General features: G+C 37.8%; 1 protein-coding gene across 10 annotated transcripts in view; it reads left to right on the top strand.

Moving 5' to 3' along the window:
* The window catches only part of naaladl2 (N-acetylated alpha-linked acidic dipeptidase like 2), a 549,411-nt gene that overhangs the window by 517,692 nt on the left and 17,232 nt on the right, over positions 1–14,487 (top strand). For all 10 annotated transcript variants that reach the window (XM_082524424.1, XM_082524421.1, XM_082524418.1 and 7 more), the window contains one exon: positions 10,644–10,842. In XM_082524424.1, the coding sequence (XP_082380550.1) occupies positions 10,644–10,842 (199 nt within the window). The remainder of the gene's footprint in view (positions 1–10,643; positions 10,843–14,487) is intronic.

The raw sequence follows: 14,487 nt of genomic DNA, 5'->3' as shown, positions 1-14,487 counted from the left end.
ATTTATTTATTTGCTCTTCAGTCATCAGTCTAATATTTCGTTAATTATATGTGTTGTTGGAAAGATGGAGCAACCGTTACTATGGTTACTAAAGGTATATTTAGGAGTTTTTATTTTCTGCTGTGGGTTTAGCTAGCTATATTCTGAATGCTGCCTCTGACCATTAGATCATGTGTTAAATTAGAAAAAGAGCAAAAACACAAATCTGTTCACTAAGACACTGTTAGTCTGAAGTTGCATCATTATTTAAATGCTTAAGAAACTTAAGTAATAGAGCGTGTATTATCCAAATAAGTTTGTATAAAATCAGTCATATACAAGTAAAAAACTTTACCCGAATAATTCACTGTGTATGTTAACATGTTTGTTAAGTTTATGAGCATTGGGGCTAATTTTTCAAAAAGTTCACTTCTTATATTTTTAGTGGCCTGAGGTCCCATTACAGTGAACTGATTAATCATAATGATTATAATAATCCTATTTTGTTCAAAGGTTAACATTTGAAATATGATATTAGGGACGTGGCCTTTGATTGCTATGAGGCTGCTGTCAGTGGCGGTTAAGGAGCTGTCTGCTAGACCAGCGGTCCCCAACCTTTTTTGCGCCACGGGCCGGTTTATGCCCGACATAATTTTCACGGACCGGCCTTTAAGGTGTCGTGGATAAATACAACAAAATAAAACTAGTACCGGTACAGAAATAAATTTGATTTATTCATAACACACGTGACAAGACCCAGGAAAACCGATTTAACGATCAAAACGATAACAAAATAACGCTGAAAACCAATAAAAACCCTGAAAACCATACATTTCACTCCTGAGCCTCAACTCTAGCGGCCCGGTACCAAACAACTCACGGACCGGTACCGGTCCGAGGCCCGGGGGTTGGGGACCACTGTGCTAGACTACCAAAAAAACAAGAACATAAACAAAAACAATCTATATATTTATATTAAATATCTTAATTTTAAACATTTTGTATTAAATGCAGTTATTTACACTTTTTTCTATTTATTATGTTTTATGTTATGTGTTATATGTTATTTTTGCTTGGATGCTATGAGTGAGAAAGAGGTAAATTAAATAAATTAAAGATTATTTAAAAAGATTAAATAAATCAACTGAATTGTGTACGGTGCTAAGGATGAATGGAAACAGAGTAGTGCTGCTACTCATTTTTGGAACAAGCTTTATTTTATTTTTTATCTCTTTTTTTAATACACAATTGGACACCCTGTTCTTAGACTGTCATCCAGTGTCATCTTTCCTTATGCCTACATGTAATTTTACTATTCTCATCAGCTGTGTCTAATCAGAAAGAGACTGGCTGTGACAGATTTGGGGCTTTTTATTGTGGTTATTAAATTGATATTAAATTTAATTCCAGGTGGCATTATAAATGTCCTAAAGTTATAAATTTGACTTTGGTGAACGTGCTGATTTTCTCAATGCTTTTTTTTTTTTTTATAAGCCTCTCCTGCTTAGTCAGAAAACAGGTGGGAGAGGGCTCTTATCTCTGCTGTTTAAAAATACAGAGAAGCACCAGATGGAGAGAAAGAAGAGGAGGAGGAATAGGACAGTGAAATAAATACTTTTTGATGTGTGCGTGTGTTAACAGATAGTGAATGATGATAAATAATCCCTGGTGCGGGGCTGCTGTTGTGTGTGGGTTGGTTAATGGCAGTGGTTGTAGATAAAGCTGGCACGTAAATAGTATAATTTGAACACCTTATAATTTTAACCAAGATAAAAAAAATTAAGAGGATTAGGAACAATTCACTTGAGCCCCTGATTCTGATAGTAGCTCATAAAAATAACCATTTTAAAGTTAGTTTAAACTCCATTTAAACCCCCCCCCCCTCCTCCCGAGATCGCATTTATTTTGACTTTTTCTTATATTGACTTTTTGTATTTATTTTTATATTTGTTTGATGTTCTATGTCTCATATGATGCTCTCTGTTCTTTTTTAATCACCCCCTTGGGGATAAATAAATTGTTTTTTGAAGTGAATTTGAATTAATATCTTGTATGTTAGGTTGTGCTCATATTGATTCTCATAGTCAGAAACGTATAATCGAATAGAAACACATAATCATAACCCAGCTGCGAAGTTCCGCTCCAAAGTCGTTCTGCTGTTTTGGTTTGTTTTGGTTTGTCAAATTCGACGCCTTTCCAAAGATGGCTCATTTGTTACCATATGGCCAACGTATCAATCTACTGCAAAGCAGCGTTTTATAGAGGAGGTTTACTGCTCATGTTAATTTGCTGACAGCAAAGGAAATTTCAAGGAATTGAGAAGAACTGACATGAAACATGATCCAGGAGAGCCTTTCACATGTCAATAAAAGTGTTTTGAGTTCTAAAAATTCACATGAGCATGTGTGATGGTTTCCTAACAACAAACTATGATGATTCTTTGCTGCCACCGCTGTTGCTAAACTTGTTTCAACATTTGAAAACTGGTTATATTTTAAACAACAAATGTACAGTTAGATGAGGAAAAAGGCCAAACAGAAAACACTAAAATGTTAGCTCAATAAACAGCTAAGTCAGCGTGTGTGTACGTGTTACTGAAATAAAGAAGAGGAGACTGATAGACAAGCAGACTGAAGTCATGTTACTTGGTTCTGCTTTTTTGTTGCTGCTTCGTGGTTTTGTAGGTTTTCCCTGGTTGTAGCCATTGACTGACAGAAGCGAAGCAAAGTAGAAGTAAACAGGCTATTAACAAGACTAAGAGAGCAGGAGCCACAATAAAGTGCTGTTCTGAATTTCACATTCACTGGAAATGGGGGTGACAGAAAAAAGTGCAGTTGCTGAAAGCTTTTGTATATGAAAAGGGTTTTTTTACACTTGTGCGAGAGAGTACTGTTAGTGATTATTATTTCGAGTGTGCTATCTGGACATTTGTTGTGTCTTTCTTTATGTATAGGCTAAATGGTTGGTAACTCGTGCTGTTGGTTGTTTTTGTTTGGTTTTTTTTGAGTTTTCTAAATGCTCACTGTGAGCACATTTAGGGGATGTGAAACGGCTGTGTGAGTGAGTTTCTGGGTGTTTTAGCAGCCCCCTGCAGCAAAGGACCAGTGATATTTAATGGATTCTTCACAGCCAGCATGGAGCACAGCAGTATTCATGACTGGCAGTTATGGAGGGTACTCAGATCAAACAACCAGAGCTAATTGAACCCCCCACCCAACACGTTTTGTTCAACTTTTTTTTAATCACTATGCTCCTTTTTTCTCCCTTTATACAAAACTGCCTTTGGTCTAGTCTGATCTGACATAAATCTCCATTAATTTACTGTTCAGATAGCGCCCAGTATCAAGGCTTCCTTTGGTCCTCAACAGCAGTGCTCAAAGATAGGTAGATCATTTCTAATTTCAGCACTGAGAATTACTAGTATACACTGAGGAAATCAAACTAAATGTGTGTGTCTATGAAGGAATTACACCTTATACCTGACTGACACTTAAAATCCATTGTACATTTTCAGGATTAATTAGGCATATCAGTGGCAAAGCCAAATAGCTTCCTTTCACTCTATAATTACATTTAAGTCTGGAGATAGAGTAAAGAGAGAAGGTAACCACTATTATGAAGCTCTGACTTCAGTATATATAATGGTGGCTTTTTATGATGGCTCCCTTCTATCCTTGAAAATCCCACTGGTGAGTATATTCCTATCTATCATCTCATCAGTCTACACAGTGCTAACCATCTAGTCTCTCTGGCAAGATAACAATATCCCCACATTCTTGATGACAGTGCAATCATATATGAATTTAGGGCTTAAAACTGTGAAATTAAGCATGTGAAGAATTACGTAAATGAGGCTTTATTCTGCTGCGTTTCTCCACTCTGAAACTTCCAACATTTCAACTACGAAGTAAAACCTTAACTATACAGAAGATTTTTAATGTTTTGGGGATATGACAGTCTGTAGTTCAGTTCAAGCCAATGGTGGTCTAAATAAGTGGGGGGCTACTTGCTTAGCACACACTGAGTTAGTTACCATGGTAGACTTCCACATCTGCAAGTGCCCAAGGACTTTGCTCAGGTCTAAGCAATATCACATTTTATCATCAGTAGGGGGACATGAGGCTCAGTGCAAACGTTGCAAATGTGTCATATTTCTAATCAAATATGTAACCAAAGCCATGTAACCAATATTCATGTGTCCAGTCCAAACTCCAGAAAAATAATAATAATAAAAATCATTCTTCATCTGCGCTGTCAACAATCATCATGGCATATCAAACCATGATGATGGGGTCCTTGAGGGTCCTGTGCAGTATCTTAGCTGTTCATAGGACTGCGCTCTTCTGGTCAGAGATCTCAGATGTTGTTCCTGGGATCTGCTGGAGTAACTGCACCTAATGCTCCTATTCTTGTACCCCCTTCTGCTCGGGTTACTTGCTTAGTAGCATTCCAACAGCCCCCTATTTTCGTCTCTTGCCCACCGATGCCCTCTTCTCATCAGGGTGCCCTGGTTCCTCAATACCTGACGTGGACCTTGTCAATGCGGGCAACGCCCGAGCACCCTTACTGCATACAGACATCCCAGGTGGGAATGGAACTTGTGACTCCTGTTCCAAAGGCATGTATATTTCTTCATGTATGTCTTTGACTTTGCTCAGTTATGGAAATTTAGTTATCATTTCCCAGATTCCTCTGCTTTAGAGCAAAAACACAAACTCCAAATGACATTGCTAAACACTTTGTCTTGCAGCTTTGATTGTACAAGGTTTGAGCTGCTAATTAATTCCGATTCGTAGCCAAAAATTAAAAATCCACTTGTAATGGATTCTTTGTTGCACTTGCACAAGAGGTTGATCCACTATATGATTAACAGAGAGGAGGAAAGTTTCTTTCAGAATTTGTCGTGGACTGACCTTGGATTTAATGGACATTCAATTTGAACACATTCTAAAAAAGTACTTTAATGAACATTTAGCTGTGAAACACTCAGGGCTCTGCTTGTAATCAGTGAAAGAACGTTAAATGGACAGAGAGTTACATTCTGACTGTCCAATCAGTGATCACCAAGGACACCACAGCCACTAATATTAACAAAACATCAAAGTTTTCTTTCACTAAAAAAATTTCTATTCTCAAGCCAGTTACAGAACATATTTACTGCTCTGTGTGCTTTCAGTTCCACGCACTTGCACGTCACCATAAGGACACTCTTATTCTCCACTTTATCAGGATGGCTTCACAGTCAGAAGGCCTTGAGAAGAATAATGTCTGTTCAGCCTTGCATAAATGAATTCGGCCAACATTTTTCTGCAAAGACAAAAATGGTTTATAAAACTATGTTGATGCCTCAAGTCTTCAATTTTTTAACCTCATTTCACCTCATCATTAACCACTATGTTGTTAAGTCTAACGTCACTAGCCGTGTCTGGGCCTAAACTCCGCTGCAGGTCCATATATCAAACGATCACTATGGCATTACTGAGAGTTGAAAAACTGTCTTTCATCTTTAATAAAATGATCAGCGTTCTGCTCTACCAGGTGTAACAATTGAGTTTAACATCCAGGCATCCATGAAAATGGAATTTATGACATTTAACGGAGTTAGAAGTTAGCAGGAAGTTAGCTCGCTAGCTTCTATCTAAATACAATATAGTATGTCCTGACTGCGGGGTTTTGGAAACAAATTAAAACGTACAGCTCTGTTATCACTTCCAACATAAATGAAGACAGAAAACTAAACAGCAGTGACGTTTGTAGGGTTACTGAAGTTTGGCTAGCTGGTATATAATGATGTGCTACGTGACCGCTAGTGACACAGCTATGTTAGCATAATATAAACAAGCTAACTTTTTTTCCACTCAATAAAAGTTAACGTGAGTGTAATCGCATGGCAGGATGCTGTAAAAGGACCAAACTTCAGCCAGGAGAACAACTGAGATAATCCATCCACAATACGAGGTTAGTCATTCATATACTGCTGCATGGGCTGGGCTGTAGTTACATCCTAAGGTTTTAAAAACTGAGCTTAAATAAATGATTAGTGGTAATAAAAGCCGAGGGAGGTCAACAGTGATCACTGACTGTTTTAGGAGCTTTTTGAGATTAAATAGAAGAAAATACATAACATTAAACATGTTAACAACACAAAAGCCATATTAAACGCTACTACTTTAGACCCGGAAGTAGGATTCGTCACGTCATCACTTAACGACCGGATTAGGAGTATGTGTTGTTCATGCAGAAAATAGCAGGCATGAGGTATGCTTTGCTGGATGCTATCATAATGTCCTCTGGTGAAATCAGGTGGACACTAACCACTTTCATCTGCACAGCATGTTATTTAGACACATACAGAGCTAATAAAATCATATATTCAGTATCTAAATTCTAATAATAACCAAAAGAAGCACATTTTCTCATTGTCACAGTCGGTGTTAAGTGCAGGTGGTAGAGAGGCGTAGGGTGAGTTGGAGAAGGTAGCGAATGTGTTGGTGGTGTCTCCGTTTGTGTGCCTGGTGGCACTGGCAACACAGTCATAGCCACATGATTTTGAATGGAAAAAAGAAAAGAAATTTTAAAAGATTGAGATGAAGTACTCAAAGAGTTGGGGGATTTAGTTAAAAGGAAGAAATGATTCTTCAATTCTGTGCAGAATTTGATTGCAACATTTGATGCAATCTGATAGTTATTTTATGACTTATCATGCTTATATTGAAAACAAATCAGATTTCTTTTAGTTTTATTTTCTGGAAAAGTGAAACAGACGTCAAATCTGTTGCAACCTGACACGACCCTCTGAGTTTTAGGCGTCCTGTAGTCCTCCACAGTCATGTGACATGAACATCACCTATGTGCTCTGAGGCTTTGTGAATACGACGATGAGCTATCTTTGTGTGCTCAGTAGTTAGTTATTAATTGAATAATGAGTGAAAGTTTGAAAAGAAGAGCTTGAAAATGTTTGAGATTTAACATGTAATTTATCTGTAAAAAGGGAACTGCTTGTGGATTAATTGCAGTTCATGTTCTCAATATACCAGAGCCGAACTGAATTGACATGACATGACATGACATGGTAGATATATATTCTAAATCATTATTTGAAACCACACAGCCTTTCTTTCCAAATTGTGTGAACTATTGGAAGACACAAATGCCACAGCAACAAGACTGTGTGCGCAGCTGAATGTTTTTTATTTACAATGTATTTATTTGAGTTGCTGTGTGCTTTACACTTTTTTTTCACCCTTCCAATGAACAAAGTGGTGTTTTTTTTCCACACACACAAAAAATAAATTAAATGCAAAGAGATTGATATGGAAAATTATATTATAAAAGGTTCCACAATATACAGTATATAAGTAATGTCTTTATATATACACAGCACAGTGTTATTAGTGTTGTTTTGTGTATGTATTTGTGGATTTCATGAACATAAGGTGGAGCATCTTGGTGCAGATTTGGATGACTTGCTGTAAGATTGTGAAATATGGCATAAACCTTGGTGGGCTTAAGGGGTTTAAAAATGACCTTGTAGCTGTCATTTATTTTATTTTTTGTGTAGTTTCTCTTTGTCATCATTTCCACGTGTCATTACATGTGCTCCTTTACTGTTTCCTTTCAGAGGTTTCAGTCTATTGGTGACATTTGGTGACGATGACTGAGATAAGACACCAGTAATCCCTTACAGATACACCCTATGATGAATATTTTATTGACGCTATAAGAGCTATAAATAAAATGACAGCTCTGGTACAACTGAAAATCTTTACAGCGCTGAAAGGTACATTACACTACCTCTTCTGAGATTTAAAAAAAAACATGCAGCTAGTTAAGAGAGTGTCCACTTCAACCTCCGACTGGGAGCAGATATTATCTTTCTTCATGTGAGCTCAATAATTACTACTTATAAGGAAGCACTAAAGAATATCCACTGGTTTACAAACCTGACAGAAAGAAAATTTACATTTTAGTTATTATGTATACAGAGTTTTAGTAACAAAGCTTGATACTGATACAGTTTGATACTTGGTATCTTTGACAGAACACAGGAAGGTAATGTAGGTTTAGTTATATTACCTACTTGGTCCTAATGCAAGTGTAATTTCAAAAAACAGCAACAGACATAAAACACTTTAATTAAAAACTAAATAAAGACAAATGCAAAATCAGAAAGCCATAATTCTTGAAGAATACGTGAAAATGAGAATAATTTCCCTGAATATTTGTAGATTCTGATATAAATGAATGTTGAAAAAAAACATCACTTTAAAGCTCTTTCCTTTACTTCTTCTCTCTGCCTCTGTCATCGCATGAGGCCATGTCCCAACTGTATACCCAAACACAAACACACTCACACACGTCCCTGTGTGTCAAAAGATGTGATGGATTACAACAATCAAACAATATTTCATGAGTCCCAGCTGGCTGCGAGAAGCCAGAGCCATTTAAATTTGTAGGAGAGAACTGCGCTCGTTGTCTATTTTTGTCCCCTCTGTCTTCCACTCTCCTCTGCAATGAGTCACGCTCTGTTCTCAAACCTACTGTGACACACTCTTATCTGAAGGAGCACAAACACGCGGGAAGGTCTGTCGATTAATATCTTGGAAGGCATTAGTTTATGCTGTTCTTTAGAATAATAACACATAATCCTCAAGAAGTCTGCCCTTCTCTCTTCTGTCATCCCAGGCAGTCAGCTCTTCACATTCTCCGAATCCAGGAACAACTTTCATACAGCTGAACCTTGCACGATGTCTGTATCTTTCATCTCCTTTTATGGGTTCAGTGAAGTCCGCAATCGCCAGATAGATCCCCTTTAGATTAATGGTAAATTAGGGTAATTCTAGCTTAAGCTCACCCCTGCCCAGTTGTTTTCTTTTTTCGTTTTTCTTTTTTAGATGTCTGTCATAACAGGTCTGGAGCAAAACAGCATAATACCAATAGTAATAGTAACCATATGAGAATACTTATGTATAAGTATCAAAAATAGCAAATCTTGCAGTGGTTTATTTTATTGTTATTCTTTAATGGAAATGTTAACAATGAAGTTTTGTGTTTCCTCTGGAATGCATGGGTCATCATTGTTTTTCTACATATGCAAACATGGAAAGCATAAAGGACATAATCAGCTCGTATAATAGAACAAGTTAAAAATGACCTCTGTATTTTCCTCAGTCGCTATTTGGCAACAGTGTTACTGCTGTGCTTACTGCTGTGTACTGCTTATTGCTAACTGACAGTTGACCATTAAGAGCTGAACACCTGAACAAGAACCTTTGTCCTCATGCAAACAGTTGCATGGCAGATTTCAGCCTTTCCAAAACAGGCCCATTGAATCCAGCCAGATATCATTTAATAGAGCCAAGAATACAAGGCAATTAACTGTAAATGAAAGGTAATTGATTTGCGGTGCCAAATGTACTGTAAAACAAGCCTGCTTTGTGTTGACAGCCTAATGAGGACAACATTGCATCGTTACTGGATATGTATGCGCGTTAGCTCGATAGGGGGAATCTGTTTAATTTAGTGTGTTTAGTGCCCAGTTGGTGGAAGGTTTAAAAGAGAGACTGCTCAGGTCACAAACTAATTTTGAAGCCAGATAGGGAACAGATGTATGGTCTAAACTTTTTGCTATGCTATGAGAAGAAGAAGTAATAATTTTCTATTGATTAGATAAAATAAGAAAATAACTGATTTCTGATTTTTCTAATACCCGCAGCTGATATCCGCAATGCATAGACGTGACCAGCAGCATCTGAGCATGTGACGCAGCTCATTCCTGATCTTTAAACTTGTGAAAACAGCATGCAAAGGCTAGCAGCTTTAACTATTTAGAGAAGTATTTCATGACTCTTCTTTCATCCGTCCATGAGCTGTATCAGTTTAATATGTGGTTTAAGTTTATCCCTAAATGACTTCTATTATTGTGGTATATGCTGAAGAAGGCACCGGTTATAACAGGGCAATTTCCCATCTGATTCTGGCTATAAGGTGCAATCAGACAAACCTCTGACTCTGCTCATTAAAATCAAAAACCTTGCCTTATTTTGACTTTCAAGGTCTTTGTGAATTTCTGATTTCCAGTGCTGCTGTTATTTTTAGATTGCTCCATGGAAGCCCTGTTCTGACCACTCACACGTGCAGTTTTATGAAAATCTATGATTGCACCACTTATTTTGCTCCAGCTAATACTGCAAAGGCTGCTGTTCCCAGCAAGGGCATCTGACATGCACGAGACTCCAGACAATGCACCGCAGTGTTTTATTGTGTTATATTTGATACCGTGTCGATCCTGACAGCTGACCCATGGGGTTTATGCTTTGACATGTGATGTAAACTTGTGTTGCCATGCATTAATTTTGTCTGTATTTTATACATAAGATCACCTTCAAATGTGATGTGGCTTATAAGATAGTGATTTGGTCCTTGTTACAGGCAGTCCAGTCCTGAAACAGCCCTTAAGGTGTAAATTGTTCATTTCACAGGTCTTGTTGAGACATTTACTCCGAGATTTTGGTTCTCAAACTTTCAAACCACAACCTAGTGACTCCATATCGTCTCTCTTTTTAGGCTAATATTTTTTTGTGGGCATAGCTTAAACGCGATATTCTTTTTCATCCATTGTTCCTGTTGTTTTTCTTTCTTTCTTTTTGTACATATCCGTCTAGACAAGAGTGCACTATCGCTGCCCTTGCTTTCCTCAGCCTCCGCTCTCAGAGACCATGCAGCTTTCTTCCAGTCAGAAACTATGCGGCCGGCAAATGACCCAAAAGAGCGTGACCCCTCCCACGTGCGGATGCTGAATGATGTACTCCGTGACCTGGAGAAGAGCTTCATCATCCCACAGACACCGCCTGGAGTGTACAGGTAGGAGAAGAGTTATTGCTTCAGAGTTGCAACATTGGTGTAAGGAGGTATAAGCATTCCATTTACCGTTAGCCAATGCACCCCCAGGATACCGATGCTTTCAGTTTCAAGACCTGCAAGATTATGTTACATAATTAAATCTCCACAATCTTGAATATATTTTAATTAATTGTTTGACATTAGAAGTTTCATCCTATATCAATGTGGCTGTTTTCTCTGTGTTTTTATGGGTCACCAGTTCATTTCTTTGCCTTTTTACATTGTTAAAGTTTATTATTTATTCCACATGGCATTAAAAGGTCTTAAATCTAAGCTAAGCAAACTTGGAGATGACTGGAACAACATTCTTCTCAGAAACCTTTTCCACCTTTGGCTCACTCACAGTTGCCTCCTCCACATCACCGATGGCACAGTTGGTCCTCCTACCTCCTTGTTAGCGTGGTTTAGTTTGCATGTTCTCACATACCTACTCAGCTCCCCAGATACAGCCAAGCCATTGCATTTGCTGTGCGCTCCAGCATCACATACCACTTATCAATGATACTAGATGGCATTTTCTCATTAAAAAAGAAAGTTGTGTGTGATAAAGTTTCCCTATTGATGAAGTCTTTGCAAACTGGAATTTTTGAATAGTTAGAAATATGCATATTTGTTGACCGGCAGTGTTCTTTCCTGCCTTTGTTCACAAAAAATGCCGTTGAGGTCTTTGCGTAGCATTTTTGCCAGCTGTTATCAGTCGACTCCACTAGTAGGAATATGTGGTTTGCACATTTGTTGGTTTACAAGATGATAAAAAAAAAACAGGTTAAACACTGCTGTAAGGCATTATTAGTGGTCAAAAATTCCACAGGGATGAAAAACTACTTGAGCAAAGCTCATGTGAGCAATACTCGAAACAAGTTTATTGTGTTCTATCCTGAAATGAAAGTGTGTTTCTTTTACACATCCTTTTCCAAAATGTGCCTCCCTGTTTGTCTGCATGTGCCTTCTGTCGCCCTCTTTTAGTTGTTGGAAGTTGGGTTTCTGCATTTTTGATTTTTCCTTTGTTTTTTGTGAAAACTTTATGGCATGAGCAGAAATGTTGATTCTGTATTAACAAGTTAACTTTTTTATTAAAGATGATGAAGTGAACAATCAAATGCTCTGCCCTCCATCACTGGTAGGTGCAGCCAAATTGTGAACTCAACTCAACATAAGTGGTCATTAAAACCATAAAGTCCATATGACAGAGTGCATAAAATTCACACGCAGAACAAAAAGAATACAGTGTACAAATATTGTATTGACATCACTTTGGTACATCCAACCAAGGATGTCTAATTAAATTCCTGCCATTTTGACTCCTCTCATTGTGTCTCTTTTTTCTGTCTGGACTTTTAAGTTTTGTCACTCCATTAGTTTATTTGTTTAAAAGTTTTTTTCCTCAACCACTAGCTAGCAACCACTATCATCGCAGCACAAGGCCTAATGAACACAGAAGTATGTTCACTCCTAAGAGGCGGCGTTAAATCTAATCCACTTCAGTCCAATCTTTCGTTGCCATATCAACTCCTTCTTACATAACGCATTTCGATGTCCCTATATAACAAAGAGGAAGGTAAACGAGCATCTGTGAATGTGTTCTGTATTTATTTTGTTTAGGAATCCCTCAGCCGATCTTATTTGTTCTCGTTCGATCGGTCTTGAATGATCTGAACTGGAATTCATATGTTTAATAACATACAGAGAATGAGGCAGTCACATTGCTTGGTATATATACCCTGGAGTTATTTAAATTCATGACTTCATTTGAAAAGGTCTTCTGGTGAGCTGTCATTAAACAGATAATTAGAGAGGCCTTTATTAAATGTCACCTGTTTAGCGTGCAGAACTCTTCATTGTGCGTGTGATCATGAGAAATATCCCAAAACTGTACACATTGATTGTAGTGGTGGCCCAGTGCAGCTGAATGAAAGTGGTTCAATCACTAGCTTATTCAGAAAATCCTGGCAGGCAAAGAACAAGCTTATAGGTTACACCTGTTTGAACACAATGGCCTGTAGCCTGCATAGCAATGACTCATCTAAACAGTTCCCACTATGCCTGGGAAACATTTGGAACACGTGGCAACTCCGGAGGCCAAATCCAGGAATTCAAATTTGCTGATGAATAGAGCAGCGACAGTAAGGGATTACAGGAAAGATACTTTATCACGGATAGTCTAATCTCATTTCATTTTGGATAAGAGAGACCCTGTCAGCATTTGTAATACTGTAACACACACAGGTTCTTCAAATTAGCATCCTTTTGCTTCGATACCTTTGTAAGTGGGTAAGTCAGCTGTGCACTATGTTTATTCTCTGAACAGCTTCATGTTTCAGCTCCTGAAGCTTTTTACATAATTTTGTATTAACTACTTATTGACAGATTTTCAGTATTGGATTGTTTTTCAGCATTTTGGTCATAAAGTTCTGATTTCTGTCTCTCCCAACATTTGATGTTATTGTTGCTGCTTCTTTAACTCTGGTAAGCATTAAATGTGGTTCTTGTTCTGAAGCTGGTAAGACTAACTTGTCCTCTGCAGCAGAAAACCTCTTATAGGAGCTGGTGCAGTTATACAAACCACCAAATTACTTTTGGATTGGCTAACCTTAATGTCGTTTCCGTCTTAACGTGCATTATTCTTTTGTTTTTTGTGTTTTGTTTTTTAAATAGCAGAAAAAATGTTATTACATTAAAGAACTTTATATACTAACAAATCCTAACATAAGTAGTCTCAGCAGAGTTTCTCAATATTACAGAATTAAACGTTAATTCATTGAATTTCTTGCCTAGTAAAAATGTTTAAGACTAATTTTGCTTTGCAGAGGTGGTGCTGTTATCCAGCAAACTGGCATCCTCTTCTTTACTTTATATTTATATTTTGTATGTGACTATCAGTGAGAACTTGTTTTCTCTCCACTAGACTGTACTTGTTCTACTTTGCCCTCGCCCTGCATATTTCTGCATGCACCTTTGGCTCTGTGGGCTGACGTTTTCTGACCTGTAGTTACTGACCCCACCAACCTGCTCACTTTTTATTGTCTGTTGTCTCCTGGCTCCTCTCTCACCCTAAGATTCCAAGTACATGGCCTCACTTCATTTCTTTTTCTTTTCTTTTACTTTTTTTCCCCCGTCCTGTTGAAATTCTTCCCCCACTTTTGCAAAGTTCTTCCTCAAAGGTGTTTGTTGGCAACCCAACAAACACCTTTGAGGTGTTTGTTTGAGGAAGAACTTTGCAAAAGTGGGGGAAGAATTTCAACAGGACGGGGGAAAAAAAGTAAAAGAAAAGAAAAAGAAATGAAGTGAGGCCATGTACTTGGAATCTTAGGGTGAGAGAGGAGCCAGGAGACAACAGACAATAAAAAGTGAGCAGGTTGGTGGGATCAGTAACTACAGGTCAGAAAACGTCAGCCCACAGAGCCAAAGGTGCATGCAGAAATGTGCAGGGCGAGGGCAAAGTAGAACAAGTACAGTCTAGTGGAGAGAAAACAAGTTCTCACTGATAGTCACATACAAAATATAAATATAAAGTAAAGAAGAGGATGCCAGTTTGCTGGATAACAGCACCACCTCTGCAAAGCAAAATTAGTCTTAAACATTTTTACTAGGCAAGAAATTCAATGA

Source organism: Aulonocara stuartgranti (genome assembly GCF_965226115.1).
Source record: "Aulonocara stuartgranti genome assembly, chromosome: 23".
Classification (NCBI taxonomy): domain Eukaryota; kingdom Metazoa; phylum Chordata; class Actinopteri; order Cichliformes; family Cichlidae; genus Aulonocara; species Aulonocara stuartgranti.
Note: the sequence above shows the minus strand (reverse complement) of the source record. Positions and strands in the feature narration are given on the sequence as shown.